Raw genomic sequence first — 19630 nt, 5'->3', positions numbered from 1 at the left:
AATGTCTCGTTGGGGGTGGGGTTACTCGGAGCCGGCCGGGCTACAGCACTTCCGGAAATCAGCGCCGTCGCACGCGGAGGCTGTCGGCCGAAGCCGGGGGTGTAGTCTAGGCAGCTAATCGGGGGGCGCTGTGTACCTGCCCAGCCAATGAGGAGCGGGTTTCCGCGGCGCCCCGCCCCTGCTCCCTACAGCCCTATCCTGGAGATCACCCACCTGGACTCCGTGCTTTCTCCTTGGCGGCTTTTCTTGCGCCTTCCCGCTAGAAATGCCGTTCGTTGAGCTGGACACGAACTTGCCCGCCGGCCGTGTGCCCGCGGGACTAGAGAAGCGGCTCTGCGCGGCCACTGCCGCCATCCTGGGCAAGCCTGAGGACGTGAGTATGGGCAGGGGAGCACGGAGAGGGAGGAGGTTGGCGGATGGGGTCGGGCTCTGTCCGCCCTCGGCTTCCCCACCGCGACCCTGACTCTTCCGCGCCCGCCAAGTCTGACCTCCCGCTCTCCAAGACCCCGCGGCCCCAGCCGCCACGTCTGCTCCCTGTCGCCTTGTCCAGCCATGACCCCGACGTGACCTCCAAGGACCCCGGCCCGTGCCCCCAGCCCTGATCCCGCGGGGCCCGGGCTCCCCCACTCCGCGCTCCCCGGTCCTCAGCACCATCCCGGCCTACACCGGCTTCAGGCGAAACTTTCGTGTCCCCGCAGCGCGTGAACGTGACAGTGCGGCCCGGCCTGGCCATGGCGGTTAACGGCTCGGCGGAGCCCGGCGCGCAACTGCTCGTCTCCTCCATCGGTGTGGTGGGCACGGCCGAGGAGAACCGCGGCCACAGTGCCCGCCTCTTCGAGTTTCTCACCAAGGAGCTGGACCTGGCCCAGGATCGGTGCGTAGGGGCAGGGAGAGGACCCTGTTGGGACTTCCGCGAGACGGGGCAGGGATCCGACTTGAGGCCCTTCCTAAGGTTGGGGAAAAAATTAATTCCCCACCCTTCGCTAGAAGGATGTGGTGCCGCAGGGCGCCTTGCGTCCCCCGGTGGTGGGCCCACCTTGAGAGTGGTAGTGGAATTGAGTGAATTCCTGGCTCTGTAGTGGTCCCTGTGACACGTGGGCAAGGTGTGGCCTCCAGGACCTCAGTTTTTCCATCTGTGAAGTGGGAAGGCTCTCCTTTAACCACTCCCTGGGGGTACTGCATGGGATGGCACTATACTGCACCTGCCTTGACACCTGGTAGGGCAGGATGTTGTTACCCTGACAAAACCAAGGCCATTTATCATCTGCCTTCAGGCTTCCCCACATCTTAGGGAAACAGGTGTAATTTTCTAGAGCTTCTCCAAGCTGGTCGAGGAATTCTGGGTATGTCCTGAGGCTGTGACCTTTGGGCCTATGGCCCAGTTAGGTCCCAGGTAAGGTTCCTGGGAGGGCCACAGAGTAGTGGAAAGAGGATTGGCCTGAATGTCTGGAGACCTGGGTTCTGGGTCCCATGCAGCTGGAGGAGCCACACAAACCTGGAAGTGAACCATCTCTGGTTTGTAGCCTTCTCTTCTGTGAATGGAGAGGCATGGATTAAACAATTCCCAAGAACACCTACAGCTCCCAAACCTGGTATTCTGTGGCAAGGTTAAAGTTTCTTCCTGGGTGAAAAATATTCCTGAGCCAATTCCATGCCTACGAGGAACTAAGTATATGAGAAGCTTGAAAGAACCTTCCAGAATGGAGCCTTCATTGGCCCAGAAAGGCTGGTGAAGAATGGTTACTTCTAGGGGGTGCTCAGACCTGGTCCTCAAGCTGGGGAGTGATAATAATTCTAACAACATAAGTAATGTGTAATTTACTATGTGCCAGATACTCCATAGGTAACTCACATGCCTGATCCCATTTGATCCTTAGAAGTTTTGTCCCCCTCTCCACACCCCTCATGTGGACATGCCATCCCCATGAGGTAGATACCTCCATTTTGCCTATTTACAGATGGGAAAACTGAGGTTGTCACATATACCTCCTTGGTCCCAGGCTATCCCAGGTATCCTGTTTCTTCACAAGGAACTTCCTATCACTTCTGTGAGAGGAGCACACTCACTCACTCCACAGACATTACAGGGGTGGTGGGGGGAGTCACCCTGTGCCTGGCCTTCTTGAGCCAGGCTTTGCGAAAACAGGCAGCTTGGGCACTGCAGATGCCCCCATGGGGCCTGCAGTTTGGAAGACAGGGCTCCCCTGTGAACACGCAGACAGAGCATACAGTGACCACAGAGGCCGCCATGTTGAGAGTCTGTTCTTGGTGGGTGATGATGATGTGCAGTCACCATTCCAACCTTGACATGCCCACTGCCCTGTCGGGGGTTGGGCAGAGAGCATTAATGGGTTGAGACAGGCTTGCAAAATGGCTGGTGGGCTAAGGCAGGCTGGCCTGGGAGCCCATGGTGGGAGTACCTGGCTAGGGGTCTTGGAATGTGAGGCATTAGCCAAGGAGCTGATGACATCTTTTTCTCTGTCTCCTGAAGGATAATTATCCGCTTTCTCCCCTTGGAGCCCTGGCAGATCGGCAAGAAGGGGACAGTCATGACCTTTTTATGATTGGCGTGGAGGGCGTCCAGGGCATCTGTGAGCTGGCAGCCCCTTCCAGAGAGGCCTCCTGTCAAAGTGAGGGCCTGGTGGATACCAGCTTCTGGCACCCCCACGTGCAGACAGGCCTGTGACCTCACGGTCCTCTTCCCCATCCTTATGACAAATAAATGAAGAGCGTTGTCTCTCAAACATGACTTCTCTACTTCCCTTTACCCTCCCCCGGCATTCTGGGCCACCCTGGGCAGCAGGGTTGGTTTATGAGGTGGGGACCTTAGGGAACCTGGGAGGTGGGATGTTCCTGTCTTCAGGGCCTCTGTTTCATGTCTTGTATCTCGGCTGCCCAAATCAGAGGGTGGAGGGCTCAGCCTGGAGGCCCTGCTCCCGATGCCCATGTTCAGGCTGGTGGGGAGGAGCTGGCAGCTGGTCCAGCCTGGGCCTTCCTGCAGACTCTGCTGACCAGATGTTCCTGTCCTCAGCCTGGGCTTCAGGGACCTTCCCTGGACATTGCCAAACTTCACCTTCTCCAGTGAGTCTTGATGAGAATTCAGTGTAGCTGCGTGCCTTGTAAAAATCCATGTCCCAGAATGGCAAACCCAGAAATGCAACGTCTGCTTCTAGAAATGGAATGAATGGGATCCCGCCCCCCCATCTAAAGAACATACCATGCTTTTGCATTTCAGAGGATATACAGGTGGGGTGGGGGTAGCCCAAAGGAAGTCGCCTTTTCAGTTTCCTTCCAGATGCAGAGTTTACATCTCTGGGCGCTATGTTTCTCTGCACAATTAAAGCTTTGATCATCCTTGTGCACCAATGAACTACCAAATTGAGATTTTCAGTCTGTGCAGTCCACCTGGTTAATAAGTTAGTTTCCAAAAGAATGTGCCTGTGCCTGCTGTGTTTACCTGACCACCGCTGAGGACTTGTTAAAAGCTATAGCTTGGAGTTCCTTTCCCTGGCTCGCTGTCCCAGCTGTTTCTGCTCTCATTCCTTCTGCCAACATGGATGTCTTGCTTCCCAAAGGGGCTCAGGGAATGTTTGTGGGTTGAATGCAAATGAATGGTTGAAGTGCCTAAGGAGGGATTCAGGCCTAACCCTTGCCAGGACCATAACGTAAGAGCCTCCGATCTGGTCTTCCCAGCTTCAATGTCATCCCCACTATTGTGAGTGATATCATCTGTTTACTGTGAGGACTGGCCCCTCCCCCCACGCGGGCATTACCTCTCCCCGTTGTGGCCCTGAGTTTTACCCCCTGATAACACCATGCTGCAATGAGGCTCCTGCATGGCCAGCAGTGTTTCTCAACTCAAAACCTTGCCACACAGCTAGCTCCCTGCTGCTTGCACCACCCTTCCCATCTTTTTTCAACTTTCACTCCAGAGCATCTTTCAAGATACAACTCTGGTGGGAGCTGCATACAAGGTTGCAAGTCATCCACGAAAGTTTGAAACCATCTGTTTATGCTGTTTAACCCAACCCTGCCCCTTATACTCCTCTCAAAAATCAAGGTTGGCGACAATTTTTTTATCTACTAGCATATCATTAAAGCTTTACTGTACTGAACCGTCTATGAGTTCTTCACCATGGTTTTACTGTCTATAAATAAAGTCAAAGAAAAAGCCATAACATTCGTTCTTTAAGTCATTCTTGCTGGACTCAAGCCGCTATGAATGTCAACCAGTGTGAAGCCCTTCCCTAAAACGCTTAGCTCCCTGTGTCCCAGGCCCTGGTCAGAAACCCGTCAACGCTGGGCCCTCCTTCCGGCTCTGTTCTGTCACTTCCTCCCCGGTCCGTTCATCCCCCGCTCCCCTCCCCCTTTTTCTTTTGCTTCAGTAGTTGCTTGTATCTGTGACTTTTCGGTTTCAAATCCTTTTCGGAACGAGGTGAGGTCCAGGTAATGTGAGAATGCTCTTCCGGCCCCGGTCCCTCCAAGTGTCCCCAGGTTTCCACGGCCTTCAGAACAGCTGTCGCAGGTTGTAACAGTAGTGCGGCCGTCACTTGGCAGCTGCTGCGGGCCAGGCCCCGAGCTCGGCGCTTCCCGGGTACGACGAGCGGTGGGGAGAGAGCGGGCGGGATTTGGGTAGCAGCGGGCGCTGAACCCCCAGCCGCGTTCAGGCCGAAGTGCAGGATTACGCCGGCCGCCTGCAGGGTCCTCGCGCGCCAGCTCTGCGGGGCGGTGCGTGAGCGCTTGCCGACTGGCTGGTGGAGTCGGCTCCGGAGCCAATGGGAGCGCGCCTTGTTGTGAGGCGCGCAGCCGGCAGGCGCGGGGGTCGGACGGACAGGCGGTTGCCGTGGAGACGCCTGGTGAGTTCGCTGGCAGCGGGTTTGGGGCGGCCCCGGGTGGGGGCGCGGCTCTGCCCTGCCGGGGGCGGGGGCTTGAGGGGCGGTGGGCGCGGGGTCCGGCCGGGCGGTCGCTGGGGCTCCTCGTGGGGAAACCGAAGCCGGGATCCGGAGCGGCCCGACTGGGCCCCGCTGCCGCGCGGGCCTCTCGTCGGCTCCTGCTCGTCCCGTGGGGCTGAGAGGGGCTCCGCGTGGGGGCAGGGGTCACAGTGGCCGCAGCGGGAGCCGCCGTCCGGTCTGCGGCTGCGGTGCCGGGCCCCGCGCTGACCACCGCCTCGTGTCCTTCTACTTCACCTTCACGGCGGCGCTGCGCGGTGAGCGCCTCTCACGGGTGGAAACTGAGGCCGAGAGGACGTGCAGCCGCTTGTCCCGAGTCCCCGTCTCCCCCGTGGGCCATTGGCTCCAAACTGCAAGCCTTGACTGCCCCACCGCCCCGAGGAGGCGGACCCGGGCCGGATAGAGCTTCCTGTTGCTGGCAGCTGTCTGCACAAGGGGCTCTGGGGGCCCCTCCACCTCTGGGGGCCTGGGTTACTACAGGTCGTGCTGTGTATGCGGATTCCATGCGGCTGGGCTTCCTTCTGGGTGACTCATAACCGTTCTTAGAACTGGAGTATCCTCGGAGTGGTCTCGTTCAGGGGTCGGCAAACTTTGGTTGTAGATATAATGATTTTTATAGTAGTAGTATGTCTTGTGGCTAAAGTAAGTATGAGTATACTGACTATAGTATAAGTATTTGGGTGCTATACTTTACTCAGTACTGTGGTCACAGCCAAAGACAGTATGTAAGAGAGTGGTGGTGTTTCAATGAGATTTTATTTAGGGACACTGAAATTTGAATTTTATGGAAGTTTTATGTAATTTTCACGTGTCACGAAGTTTTTCAACCATTTAAAAATGTAAAAATCATTGTTTGCTCTTGGGCTGTATGGAAACAGTAGGCTAGTGAGCTTGCAGACACCTGATTTAGTCCAAAGACTCATGCAGTAGAGGAAACTGAGACCCAGAGTGGGTATCTTATGCCATGTCAGTCACACAGCCGGGTAGTGCCCCAACTGAGCTTATTAAGACCTAGGCTTCCCGATTCCCAGGCCAGAGCCTGCTAGGAAACATCACCACTTACCACTGGATCAGGGTACGAGGTGCTCAAAGTGTGCTGTTGTTATGTGTTCTGAAGGACATGAAAACTATAAAGAGTTTGAAAACTTGTGAGGTTTAACTCCTGAATGTGCTGTTCTGAGAAAATGCAACTGTTCTGCTGGGAGACTGAGAAATGAGTACCAGATACTTCCCTTCTCATCTTTATACAGTAGCTTTTTTTTTTTTTAAACTCCTTTTTGTGGTTTCTAGGGTTTGTGGTGAATAATATGGCTATGGTCTTTATTCTCACATTGCTTACAGATGATAAATATATAATCTCAAATGGTTATTTCTTTGTAAAGTTTTTATTTTAAACTACTTTGTGTGTGTGTTTTTATTGAAGTATAGTTGATTTACAATGTTGTGTTAGTTTCAGGTGTACAGCAAAGTGATTTGGTTATACATACATATATATCTATTTTTTTTCAGATTCATTTACCTTATAGGTTATTACAAAATATTGAGTACAGTTCCCTGTGCTATACAGTAGGTCCCTGTTGGTCATCTATTTTATATATAGTAGTGTGTATCTGTTAATCCCAAACTCTCAATTTATCCCCCCCGCTTTGGTAACCATAAGTTTGTTTTCTATGTCTGTGGGTCTGTTTCTCTGTGGTATATAAGTTCATTTGTATCTTTTTTTTTTTTTTTAGATTACACATACAAGCAATATCATATGATATTTGTCTTTCTTTGTCTTACTTAGTATAATAACCTCTAAGTTCATCCGTGTTGCTGCAAATGGCATTATTTCATTCTTTTTTTAAAAAATATTTATTTAGTTTATTTAGTTTCCTTATTTTTTTGTCTGCGTCTGGTCTTAGTTTTGGTACGCGGGATCTTTTGTTACAGGGCGCGGACTCTTGGTTGCGGCGCGTGGGCTTCTCTCTAGTTGTGGTGCGCGGGCTCCAGAGTGCGTGGGCTCTGTACTTGTAGACTTTTTTTTTTAACACTTTATTTTTATACATTGATTTATTTATTTATTTTTGGCTGCGTTGGGACTTTGTTGCTGCACGTGGGCTTTCTTTTTAGTTGCGGCGATCGGGGGGCTACTCTTTGTTGCGGTGGGTAGGCCTCTTGTTAAGGTGGCTTCTGTTGTCGCGGAGCACGGGCTCTAGGTGCGTGGGCTTCAGTAGTTGTGGCACATGGGCTCAGTAGCTGTGGCTCACAGGCTCCAGAGCGCAGGCTCAGTAGTTGTGGTGCACGGGCTTAGTTGCTCCGCGGCATGTGGGATCTTCCTGGACCACGGCTTGAACCCATGTCCCCTGCATTGGCAGGCGGATTCTTAACCACTGCGCCACTAAGGAAGCCTTGTAGACTTTTTAATGATGGCCATTCTGACTGTGTGAGGTGATGCCTCATGGTAGTTTTGATATGCATTTCTTTAATAATTAGCAATGTTGAGCATCTTTTCATGTGTCTTTTGGCCATCTGTATGTCTTCTTTGGAGGAACGTCTATTTAGATCTTCAGCCCATTTTTTTATTGGGTTGTTTGTTTTTTTTGATATTGAGCTGTAGGAGCTGTTTTTGTATATTTTGGAGATTAATTCCTTGTCAGGTGCACCATTTGCAAATATTTTCTTCCATTCTGTAGGTTGTCTTTTAAACTACTTTTAGATTTAGAGAAAAGTTGCAACAATAATACAGTGAGTTTCCATGTGTCTCTCATGCTGCTTCCCTAATGTTAACATCTTATATAATCCTAGCACAATTATCAGGAACAGAAAGCTAGTATTGATACAATATTATTAACTCAACTACAGACTTGGTTGGAATTTTACCAGTTTTTCCAGTGGTCTATTTTCATCCCAGGATTGTATCCAAGATCCCGTATTGCATTTAGTCATTTCTCCATAGTCTCCACCTTAGTCCTTAACAGTTTTTTAGTCTTTTCTTAACTTCTTGACCTTGCTACTTTTTAAAAGTACTGATCAGTTATTTTGTCTAATATCCCTCAGCTTAGGCTTATCTGATGTTTTCTCATGATTGGAGTGAAGTTATGCATTTTAGGCCAGAATAACACAAACATGGTGTCCTCAGTGCATCGTATCAAGGAGTTCAGGAGGTAGACATGTTTCATTACTGGTGATGTTTACTTTGATTGCTTGGTTTAGTTGGTGTCTGCCAGGTTTCAACACTGTAAAGTTACAGTTTTTTCCCTTGTAGTTAGTAGGTATCTCTGGGGGAGATATTTTGAGAGGATGCAAATTCTGGTTCTGGCAAATCTATACTCACTGACCTTAGCATCCATCTGTGGATCTTTGTGGCCTTTGCCTAAAGGTAATTATGTTTCTTTCCTTCTGCATTTATTCATTGAAATTCAGTTGAAGGAAGAGCTATTCCTTCTCTCATTTATTTATTTATTTGATTATTTATTTATATCAGTATGGACCCAAGGATATTCATTTTATTCTGTGAGTTAAAATCTAATCTTACCATTATTTTGTTGCTCACTGTTTGGCTTTGGCTATTTAGGGTCTCCTTCAGGTTAGCCGCTGTGTCCTATCAACAAACCCTCATCATTTTTTTGAGTACTTACTTACCTTCAGGCACCACAGGATGTTCCAGGCTCGTCTTGTATTTTCTCTGCCCCAACCCTGGAATTGAAGCTCCTTTTTGTCTTTAGCCTTGAGGTATCCAGTCAAGATACTGTTTTATACAGGTTTGTTCTTTTCTTCCTCATCCCCTTCAGTGTGGTTATGTTATTTGTGATACAACAGGTTCATTACTAGTATTTATATTCCATTTTGGATCCCCCCTAGATCCTAGTTGATTTTGATTGTTTATTTTTGGAATGTGACACGTGACCGTGGCTCTCAGAGTCAGAGCTGTGCACAAGGTATACGCAGAGAAGGGTCCTTCCCTCCGCATCCCCTCCACCCGTTCCCGTTCTCCCCTGCACCCCTTCCCACTCACCTCCTGTAACTAACTGATCTCTCTGGTACCTGGATTGTCCTTTCATGTTTCTTTTGCACAAAGAATAGATGGTTGTGTATTTTCTTATATCCTCTTCTTATATGAAGGGTGGCATGCTATAAATATTTGTATTTGCTTTTTTTTACTTAACAGTATGTCTTGAAAATCACCCTGTATCTGTTCATAGATATCCTATTCATTTTTTAAAAATTTATTTATTAAATTTATTTATTTTTGGCTGCTTTGGGTCTTCATTGCTGCACGCAGGCTCTCTGTAGTTGCGGCGAGCGGGGGCTATTCTTCTTTGCGGTGTGCGGGCTTCTCATTGTGGTGGCTTCTCTCGTTGCAGGCTTCAGTAGTTGTGCCATGAGGGCTCAGTAGTTGTGGCGCACGGGCTTAGTTGCTGTGCAGCATGTGGGATCTTCCCGGACCAGGGCTCGAACCCGTGTTCTTAACCACTGTGCTACCAGGGAAGTCCCTCCTATTCATTTTTTAAAAAACAGTTTTATTGATATATAATTTATACACCATACAATGTACCCATTTAAAGTTTACAATTCATTGGTGTTTAGTATATTCACAGAGTTGTGCAGGTATCACCACAATCAATTTTAGAACATTTTTATCCCCTCAAAAGGAACCCTGTGTCTATTAACACTCACTTCCCATCACCTCCTCCCCCAGCCCTAGGCATTCACTAATGTACTTTCTGCGTATGTAGATATGCCTTTTCTGGATATTTCATAGAAATGGGATCATACGGTGTGTGGTCTGTTGCTGCTTCCTTCACTGAGCATCATGTTTTCATGGTTCATCTGTGTTGTCAGTACTCCATTCCCTTTTATGGCTGAATAATATGCCATTGTACAGATAGACCACATTTTATTTATCCACTCATCAGTTGATGGACATTTGGGTTGTTTCTACTTTTTGGTTATTATGAATAATACTGCTGTGAACATTTTCTCACTAATTTTGCAGCTGTGTATTGCTTCATTGTGTGGTTGTATCATAGTTTATTTATTCATCCACTCTATTGTCTGTGGACATTTAGGTTGTTTCCAATATCTTGCAGTTGCAAACTGCTGCGGTGAATAACCCTGTGCGTATGTATTTTTATGTTGTTTGAAGTATGTCTTCAGGGTAGATTCCCAGAACTGCTGAGTTGAAAGGTAAGTGTAACAAGGTAACAAAGGTCATTTTGTTAGCTATTGTCAAATTCCTCTCCAGAGAGGTCGTACCAATTTGCATTCCCACGCAGCGATGCCTGAGAGTAGTGCCTGTTTGCCCACAACCTCACCACTAGGGTGTGCTTTCCTGCCTCACTTTTGGCCAATGTGGTAGAGGAGAAATGGAGTTTCAATGTTGTTTTAATTTGCATCTCTCTCATTATGAGTGAGTTCCAACATTTTTTCATATGTTTGAGAGCCAGTTGTATGTCTTTTTGTGTGTGTGTGAATGTTTGCTCATATCTTTTCCCCACTTTTCTATCAGGCTTTTGTTTTTCTATCCTTTGAGATTTTTTTTTTTTAAACTTTGGGAAAGTATACTTAACATGAAATGTACCACTTTAACTATATTAAAGTGTGCAGTTCCATAGCATTAAATGCATCCACGTGGTTGTGCAATCATCACCAGCATCCACCTCATCTTCCCAAACGGAAACTCTGCCCACTAAACAATACCTCCCCATCCTTCCCTCCCGCCAGCCTTGGCAACCACCATTCTACTTCCTGTCTTTATGAATTTGCCTATTTTAGGTACCCCATATAAATGGAATCATAGTTTTGTTACTGGCTTATTTCCCTTAACATAATGTCTTCAGGGTTAATCCATGTAGCATGTGTCAGAGGGTACTTCCTTTTTAAGGGTGAATCTTATTCACAAGGGTTCCAATTTCTCCACATCCTCGTCAGCACTTGTTAGTGCATATGTGTGTGTGTGTGTGTGTGTGTGCAGTCTAGCAGATAACTCAACATCCTGGTCTATTTAATACTGTCCAGCAGAAGAAAATAACTAATTTCAATTTTAAACAAACGAAACAAAAGGAAGCAAAATCTCTCCATAGCCCTTTCAACAAAGAACGGGAGCAGTTTGCTAGAGCTGCCAGGCATCAGTGTATGGCGAGGGAGGAGGGTGGGGGTTGCTGAGGGCATGAGGCGCGGGTCCCATACTGGTCTTCAGGCAACATATGCTGCCTTGGTGGGGAGCAGGGGCGGAGGGAGGGCCTTTCTTAGTCCAGAATCTGGCAGCTGAATCGGTTGCTGTGAAGCCTGATCTGTCCACAGTCAAAGGCATGTGTGGAAATCCACTCCCAGAGAAGAGGGAGTCCTTGGGGAAGCTGGTTTGGCCTCTGAAATGTCGACTGAAAGACACCACCCAGAGTTGACAGGGACTTCATTGTCTCCCTTTGCTCTTCACAGGGACACTGCCCCTTGGGATGTGTGTGTGTTTTCCCCAGGTACAGGGTTTTAGTGCTATAGTTTCTACTTTTATCGTCTTTTTTTTTTTTCAGATTGTATGGTGGTCACAGTGCCCATCGTAGCATAGTTTATGGTCAAGCAGCAGTTTCCAGAGTTAATCAGCAGAATTCTTTTTTCTAAATGTGGAACCCAGGAGATAAAATAGTTATCAGCCTCGTGGGGTTTGAGTCTTCCTTGTCTGTGAAGAAGACTGTACTTTCTTTCTTCCCTGTAGGAACCCTTGGAGAACTCAGAGCCCATTGTGAAGGTCGTAGCTGTGAGCTCTGTTGGCAGTAGCAGTGGTCTTTTTATTTTATACATGTGGAGCACGTGTTCAGTCTCTGCCAAGGCTCATTTCCACTGCCTGCTGGGCTCTTCGGGGCCTTCTGCCAGCCTCTCAGGTGGGACTTTTCCTAGCTCCCTCCTCTGCCCTGACTGGCTTGTTTGGTGGTGCTGCCTCTTCCTCCCCGACCCGCGGGCCGGAACCCCCGCTGTTACCTGGCACCCCTGCTGCTCCCTCCAACCTCCCAGGGGCCCCATTCTGTGAGTTTTCCTCCTGGAACGTGTCCCCCCCTCTGTCCCCAGTGCCACTTCCCCAGCCAGGCTCCTGGCATCTCTTTGTTTAATAGCAGCACATAGTTCACAGACCATACAGCTCGCCTACGTAGGGTATACAATTCAGTGAGTGTAAGTGTATCCACAGAGTTGTGCAACCATCACCACCATCAATTTCAGAACATTTTCATCACCCCAGAAAGAAGCCCTGTACGTGGTAGCAGTCACTCCCCATGTGTCCCTCTCCCCTAGCCTACTCTACTTTCTGGTTCTATAGATTTGCCTATTCTGGACATTTTGTATAAATGGAATCAGACAATATGTGGCCTTCGTGAATGGCTTCCTTCATTTAGTTAGCGTGTTTTCAAGGTTCATCCATGTTGTAGCAAGTACCAGTACTTTAATTTGTTTTATCACTGAATAATAATCCATTGTATGGACATACCACATTTTCTTTATCCATTTGTCAGCTGACAGACATTTGGGTTGTTTCCACCTTTAATCTGTCATGAGTAATGCTGCTGTGAACATTCATGAACAAGTTTTGGTGTGGACATGTTTTCATTTCTCTTGGGGGTGGAATTTCTGTGTTTGACATTCTGAGCAATTGCCAGACGGGTTTCACCATTTTTCGTTCCCATCTGCAGTGGATGAGGTTCTGATTTCTCCATGTCCTCACCAATCCTGTCATTTTTTTAGCAGATTTCACACTGGTCTGCCTACCTCTAATTTTTTTCCTTTTATATTTCCCTCCCACCCTCCAGACCCCCTGCCTCTGCCTCCCCGCCCTCCACCCCACTGCTGTCCCTTCCTGGGGCTTAACACAGGGCTTCCTCCTTCACCTTCCTCCATCCCTTTGAATGACTTGTTCTCCACCTGTTGCCTGTGTTTCTCTTTATTTCATTCAACTTTTGAAAAAATAATTGTTTATCGATCTGTTACCTCTGCTGAGCAGTGAACCCTGGGGACAGATGTCGGTCTCACTCCCCTCTGTCCCTGGCCCCTGGTCTGGCAAAGGCGGGCACTCCGTCCCAAGGACCAGGGGATCCCCGTGTGACAGACTGAAGAGCCATCCCGAGGCCCACTAGCTTGTGTGCCCAGAGCCGGGAGGCCTGTGGGTTTGGACACAGGTTCCTGGTGACCTGGTGCTTCCCGGGCCCTCCCTCAGCCTGTTCTGCTTCCTCCATAGGAGCCACGTGGGCTGGCACTGCCCTGCTGGTGCTGGGCATTGCTGGGCGGCGCTGGGCGGTGTGCCGAAGCCTCTGACTATGGTATGTGCTGATGCTCACCTGCTCTGCGGTGCTCCGGGGCGAGGGGCGTGTTCTTGGCTGGGCCCTGAAGGCTGTCCAAATGGGGCAGCCTTCCTCCCCGGAGGGCTCTTGGCACCCTCGAGGGTGTGGGTGCCCGCTCTCCTGTTGGGTGGTTTGTAGGGCCGCATCACCATGGCTAGAGAGGCACACAGTTATCCCGTGTCATTGGAATCTGTTTTTCCAATGCCTGGGTCTTCTGCTGTGTCGGGCCACTGCTGGGGTGTCCCCAGCCTGTTCCTTTTGTAGTGGACATGCTCCCTGAACAGGTTGGTGTGGTTCCCTCAGAATGTACCAGTCCTCCTTTTCCTCCGCATCTGGGGAAGCCATAGCTGTTTGAGGCCGAGTGTGTTACAGAGTGTTGTGCGCGTTGTGGGTTATTGAAGAGACGAGACACATCTCATCTAAAAACAACTCTTCCGTCAAACCTCTGCTTCTAGATTCGAATCGCAGCCTTAAATGCCAGCTCTACGGTTGAGGATGATCATGAAGGAAGCTTTAAAAGTCACAAGACCCAGACAAAGGAGGCGCAGGTATGTGGTCCATGGGCTTCTCTGCAGCTGGACCTTGATTCTCATTTCTGTGGGTGGCACCATGTTTCAGATGCATCCTGATATCTCCTGAATGGGATTTTAGAGGAAAACCCTGTTTACAGAGATGGCCGGCTCTCCATCTCCTGTTTGACCTGCTTCACTTAGAGAGGGTCACGCTGAGGATGGTCACACTGTTTATTCTGAGTGTGCGTGGGCCCTTCTGCAGCCGGGGCTGGCTCTTCACTCAGCCGGTTGTCTGTGTGGGCCTCAGGAGCTGGCACACCCGGGGGACGGCAGCACATCACTTTCCAGGGGGAGGCCCCGGAGGGTGCTGCCTAGCCCAAGTCTCACTGGTGGTCTGTGGGGAGCACGGATTCTCTGTCTTTCCTCTCTGCCACGAGGTCCGGCACCACTTCCATTCCAGCCTGCCTGCCTTCCTCTCGGCCGTCTCTCCCCCCACGTCCTACGCTACGCGAATATAACAAAGGTTTGCTCCAGTCTTTGTTTTCCCTGGAATGAGCATACACCTCCCCCTTCTCGGGAGAAGCCAGGACAGTGTGGAGCCCTTGCAGACGCTGCTAGTCAGTGGTCCCCGGCCCTCAGGGGTGTCAGTGGGGCTCAGCCTGCCCGGTGCCCCCTCTGCCCCTCCCAGCGGCGAGCAGGCTGAGGCAGAGCGGCACATAGAAAGCAGTGGAAGCTTTCCCTTCTCTCTCGGAGTCCCTGGGTTATTCCGGCTGGTGGGGCCACTCTCCCAGAAAGAGTCAGCGGGGCTCACAGAACCTTGGCATTGCTCTGCTCTGTGCCCTCAGCCTGCCTTCTGCTGTTGCTTAGACTCAGGTGAGCCCGTGCTGCTCGTGTCTCCTTGGGGGGCTGCTGAGGGGCTCTTCTCCCAGTGATGAGCTCCTGCGAGCTTGGAGCATTAGGACTGTTTCCACCACAGAGCGTGCAGCTGACGAGTAACATGGCCTTGACGGCAGCCCCCTCTCACACATTGTCGGCTTAAAAAGACAAACCTTTGTGCTGTGTGAAAATGTCTTCTGTCTTGGTTTGCAGGAAGCAGAGGCTTTTGCCTTGTACCACAAGGCCCTGGATCTGCAGAAGCACGACCGGTTTGAGGAGTCCGCCAAGGCCTACCACGAGCTCCTGGAGGCGCGCCTGCTGCGAGAGGTGAGGCCCCAGAGGCCCTCTGCCCCCAGCTTCCCCGCCTGCTTGCTCTGAGGGTTGGGTGAGTCCAGAGAAGCATGCAGAACGGTTCTAGGTGCAGAGTAAGAGCTCCGTAAATGCCAGCTGCTCTTCCTACTTGGTCTTCACAGCCACTCTGCCAAGTGCGGGTGCATTGTCCCCAGTTCACAGTGTGGAGACGGAGGCTTAGCCAGGCGTTGGCTCAAAGCCATGCAGCTAGTAAAGCATCAGAGCTGGGAGTGGCATGCAGGAGCCGCTGGCTGGCTTACCGATGCTGTAAATGTCACCATCTAGGCTTGGGCCCTCAGGCGTGGCGGTAGTGCCGGGAGGGTTCCCTCTGTGTCTTTTGGTGCCCAGACGGCTCGCAAACCGCCTCTTGGTGGTCTGGCCTTTCTCCTCTGTGTGCTTGGAACTGGGGGGCCCTTAAAGGACATTGGGGGCCACGCTTTCATTTTCCAGTGGAGGGTGGCACCGGACTGGCCCGAGGGCCTGTGGCAGAAGCCAGCCCTGAAGCCAGGTGTCCTGCTGACTGCCGGCTGAGGCTTCAGGGCCTGGGTGTCACTTTGCTCCTCTGTTTGCTTTGTTCTCAGGCAGTTTCGTCTGGTGATGAGAAGGAGGGGTTGAAACACCCTGGGCTGATGCTGAAGTACTCCACGTTTAAGAACCTGGCCCAGCTGGCCGCCCAGAGGGAGGACCTGGAGACAGCCATGGAGTTCTACCTGGAGGTGCTCCCCTCGGCCGGGTCTTCGGGAGTTCTTGGGGGAGGGGTGGGGTTGTGGTCTGGTTGGTTGAAGAGTGTGTGGTGCTGTGTCAGCTGTAGTGCCCAAGGCCCCAGGCAGTGGGTGACAGTAGCAAGTTCAGAGAGGGATGCATGTGTGTTCTTCCTCTGCCACGCAGGGCACACATGACCATGGGTGATTGCTTCATTTCTCTGGGTCTCCAGGTCTACACCATAGAGTTAGAGTGATATAAAGAGGGTGCTGAACACAGAGCCTGACCCCTGGCACCCAGTACCTACTCAGACTTGTACTGCCATTATTTCTGTCAGGCCGGCTTACCTGTGTGGGCACCTCTGAGGCGCCAGCACCATGCACATGCTCACCCTCACACCCTCTGGCAAGGAGGGCGTCTTTATCCTCATTTTAGGGATGAGGATACTGAGGCTGGCGGTCACGCTGCTGGGCAGTGTGGGAGTATGGATATGAACCCACGTCTGTCTCCCACCCACGCTGTTTCTAGAATCCCAGAAGGCTTCTGTATTTTCTTTTAATTCTACTTCTTGCACTTCTTTTACATATCAAATATGTATGGAATACAGGTGTTCAGAGTGACAGAATGTATTAAGAACATGTTCTGGGTTAGATTAATTGGTCCACGTGACTTCCCTGTCATTCTTTGGGCAGTCTGGGTGGCTGGGCTGGTGCTGTGCCCTCCTGCCACCATGGATGCCCGCTCTGGGGAGCTGACTGAGTGTGCCTCTGCTGTGCTGCTACCAGGCGGTCATGCTGGACTCCACGGACGTCAACCTCTGGTATAAAATCGGACACGTGGCCCTGAGGCTCATCCGGGTCCCCCTGGCTCGCCATGCTTTTGAGGAAGGGCTGCGGTGCAATCCTGACCACTGGCCCTGCTTGGACAACCTCATCACTGTCCTGTACACCCTCAGCGATTACACCAGTGAGTGGGGCGTCGCTGCTTTCTGCCACGTGCTCGTGCATTGGGACCGAGGAGAGCGGGAGGCCTGGATGAGCTTGGAGCCAGAGTTAACACCGAAGGGCTTTCTGCCCCACCTTCAGGGGAAATGGAGAAGCCTTTGCTTCCCTGCTTTACTCTGCTTGTCTTTCTTTCTCGGTTGAGACTTACCCCATGCATTGTAGTAGGAAGCATGTCCTCTGAGCGGTTTTCCCTTCAGTCTCTCATTTCGTCTCTGCGGTGTCCCGTCCTGCGCCTGTTCTTATAAGTTGCTGACAGATGGCCTAGCAGCTGCAGCCTGACTCCCGGTGCCGGGAGCTCACTCCCCCCTTTTAGCAGCTGGTCCTTCCACAGAGCAGCAGGGCTGCTGGAAAGATCTGTGCCAGACGGAGCCCTGTCTGCCTTCCAGTTGCTTCACTCTCTGACCCCGCCTGGCCCTCTGCTCGGCCCCTCACGGGCTGTCCCGAGGCGGGCGCTGTTGGGGTTCTGGGCCTCTTGGGCCAGCTCCTCCAGGCAGCTCTGTGGGAGGGCCCCGGGCAGGGCCGGGCGCAGGGCATCTGGCCTCGGGCACAGGCGGTCCTGGCGCGGCCTGCTCATTCTTTTCAGGACAGACCTGCTGCCAGCACTTGTCCTCACGTTGAAGGTTACAGCTGGAAGGCTGACTCTTCGAGGCTTTTCCTTCTCTTTCTAAGGGCACATCGAGCAGGTGGAGCAGGATGGGGTAGCGGAGGCTGGGAAGCTGGGCCCTGCCCGCCACCCACGGGACTCCGTCGGTAACTCTGTATAGTCAGGTGAACTGCACGCAGCACAGGGCTGGCGGCGGGGTCGGCGTGCCCCAGGGGCAGGCTGCTGTGGCCCCTTCCCAGTTGTCCCTGCCTGAGGTGACCCTGACTTCTCCCTGTGTCCCCAGAGCCAGCTCAGCCCTCTGTCGCTTCCTCCAGGTGGGCCCGGGCGGGGGCGGGTGCCTTCTCCCTGCCCCTTTGCTGTGGGGCCTCTGCCGTCTGCCCTCCTCTGCACCCTCTGACCATCGCATGCTTGCATGTGGGGTCATTTCTGGACTTGGGCCCTTGTGTCCCTCCACGCAAACGTTCTCGGGCGTGTCTTTCGTGGATGTCCGCGCCCGTGGTGTGGATCGCCCGTTTTGACTCCAGTGCTTTCATCTTCAGTGACTGTGGGTCTCTCCCTGGGCTCTTCCTGGAGCTTGGGCGCCCCCTGGAGGCCCCAGCCTCAGCGTCCCGCCTTCTCTCCGGCACCAGGCTCAGTTCTCTCTCCTGGAGAAGCCGCACTTGATAAGCTGAAGTCTTGGCAGGAAGATGGGTTTGGAGGACAGAGCGGTTTATGTGTCTATGAGAGCTGCAGAACCACATCGAAGCCCCAGAGTATGAGCAGCCGGTACATGGGCGCTCGAGAGGAGTAGGCAGGCCTCCCTCTGCTGCGGGTGCGGTCAGCTCTGCTGCTGCTGACCAGCCCATCCAGAGGATTGGTGCCCCCCTGGTTTTCTCTCTGCTCCCACCACCTTCCCAGAGGAAACCATGTCCTCCTCCTCCTTCCGGTTAGGCGGGAACCTCTGGGCCCCCTGTCCCTAGTTCAGTGGGCGGCTGGCGGGGCAGCCCAGACCCCCTCCTGCTTGTGGCGTGGGCACCGCTCTCCCGCTGCCCTTCTCCCTGACTTCTGCGTGGCATCTCTGCTTCTGCTCTAGCTTTCCTTCCTCCTCCCCTGCTCCATCCTTCTCTGGTTATTCCTGATGGGAGTGCCTTGCACCCACACTCAAACTCTGGAGCTGGGCGGGGCACGGGGCTGTCTGGTGCCCAGGCAGAGAGGAGCTGGCGGCCGTACTCCAGTTTGCCGACAGCTGGTTCCCGAAGGGTTTCCGCGAGGTGGGCTTGCTGGGCTGAGGGTCTGTGTTTGATGCCCATGTTTCCCCAGAAAGGTTGTTCAGCCGTCCTCCCTGGCAGTGTGGGCCTTTGCCCCTCGATCTTGGTATTATTATTTTCAAAAGTCGTTCCCGATTGGATCGATTAAAGTGGTGTCTTGTCGCCATTTACCTGGTGTTTCTTGGACTCCAGAGCAGGGACTACTTCCCTGGCGTCACTGGCAAGGCCAGAGAGTCAGAGTGCAGCTTGGAGGTCACGCCTGTTTCTTTCCTGGCCAGCTTGTCTGTACTTCATTTGCAAAGCTTTGGAGAAGGACTGCCGCTACAGCAAGGGGCTGGTTCTCAAGGAGAAGATCTTCGAGGAGCAACCATGTCTCCGCCAGGACTCCCTCCGGATGTTCCTGAAATGGTGAGTCTGCAGCCCGCCACCTCCTCCCCCAGCGGCTGGGGGCTGTTGAGGCCCCTCGCTTGGCAAACGGCTCTGATCTGCTTGGTTTATCGTTTTCCTACGCACCTCATATGGGCGGTGCCTCTGCCTGTCCGCCGCCCTCCTTCCCTGCTGCCCTCCTTCCCCGCTGCCCTGCGGCTCTCCTCTGGGTGCTCACGGCAGCCTTGTTCACCTCGCTCCTCGCTGCCCACCCTACTCCTTTCCGAGGCTGTGCTTCCTGTGTTGCCCGGCCTGCCTCTAATCGGGCCACCGTGCCTGCCTCTGGGATGAGGCTCATGCTCGGCAGCGTCGCCCAGGAGGCCCTTTGCAGTCTGACCCCCCAGTTCTCCTCATGTTTCTCCCTCCCCCAAGGGGAGAGCTGTCCCAGGGCCCTGCTGTGTCCTGTCTGGTCCTGCACCCTGGCTCCCACAGTGCCGTCACCTGGAATCCCCACCTCTCCCTATTGTGTCTTCATGTCCCTTCGTATTCCAAGCCCCACATCCCCTCTTGGCAGCTTTCCAAGTTCGGGCTGCCTCCCCGCCCATCCTCCAGTGGAACCAACTCCTGTGCCCTCTGGTATTTCCTTGGCCCTGGGAGCTCACCGGTTGGGAGTTAGTGGTTATATTGGTGTTTATCCCTCGTAAGACTGTGCC

The 19630-nt window shown here is 52.3% G+C and overlaps 2 protein-coding genes across 2 annotated transcripts in view; both read left to right on the top strand.

Annotated features, from left to right (window-relative positions):
- The first annotated feature begins 47 nt into the window (after positions 1 to 47).
- DDT (D-dopachrome tautomerase) lies at positions 48 to 2744 on the top strand. Its single transcript, XM_068563784.1, has 3 exons — positions 48 to 373; positions 699 to 874; positions 2492 to 2744. The coding sequence occupies exons 1-3, from the start codon at positions 266 to 268 to the stop codon at positions 2562 to 2564; spliced, it is 357 nt and encodes a 118-aa protein (XP_068419885.1). The 5' UTR covers positions 48 to 265; the 3' UTR covers positions 2565 to 2744.
- A 2024-nt stretch (positions 2745 to 4768) lies between these two features.
- The window catches only part of CABIN1 (calcineurin binding protein 1), a 101000-nt gene continuing 86138 nt past the window's right edge, over positions 4769 to 19630 (top strand). Inside the window, 8 exon segments of the mRNA XM_068563783.1 lie at positions 4769 to 4856; positions 13153 to 13188; positions 13190 to 13234; positions 13711 to 13803; positions 14857 to 14970; positions 15576 to 15710; positions 16482 to 16662; positions 18830 to 18959. Of these exon segments, the coding sequence (XP_068419884.1) occupies positions 4776 to 4856; positions 13153 to 13188; positions 13190 to 13234; positions 13711 to 13803; positions 14857 to 14970; positions 15576 to 15710; positions 16482 to 16662; positions 18830 to 18959 (815 nt within the window). The 5' untranslated portion in view covers positions 4769 to 4775.

This window comes from Eschrichtius robustus, chromosome 14 (assembly GCF_028021215.1).
Source record: "Eschrichtius robustus isolate mEscRob2 chromosome 14, mEscRob2.pri, whole genome shotgun sequence".
In the NCBI taxonomy this organism is placed as follows: Eukaryota; Metazoa; Chordata; class Mammalia; order Artiodactyla; family Eschrichtiidae; genus Eschrichtius; species Eschrichtius robustus.
The sequence above is the reverse complement of the archived record's forward strand: the minus strand, read 5'-3'. Positions and strand labels throughout refer to the sequence as shown.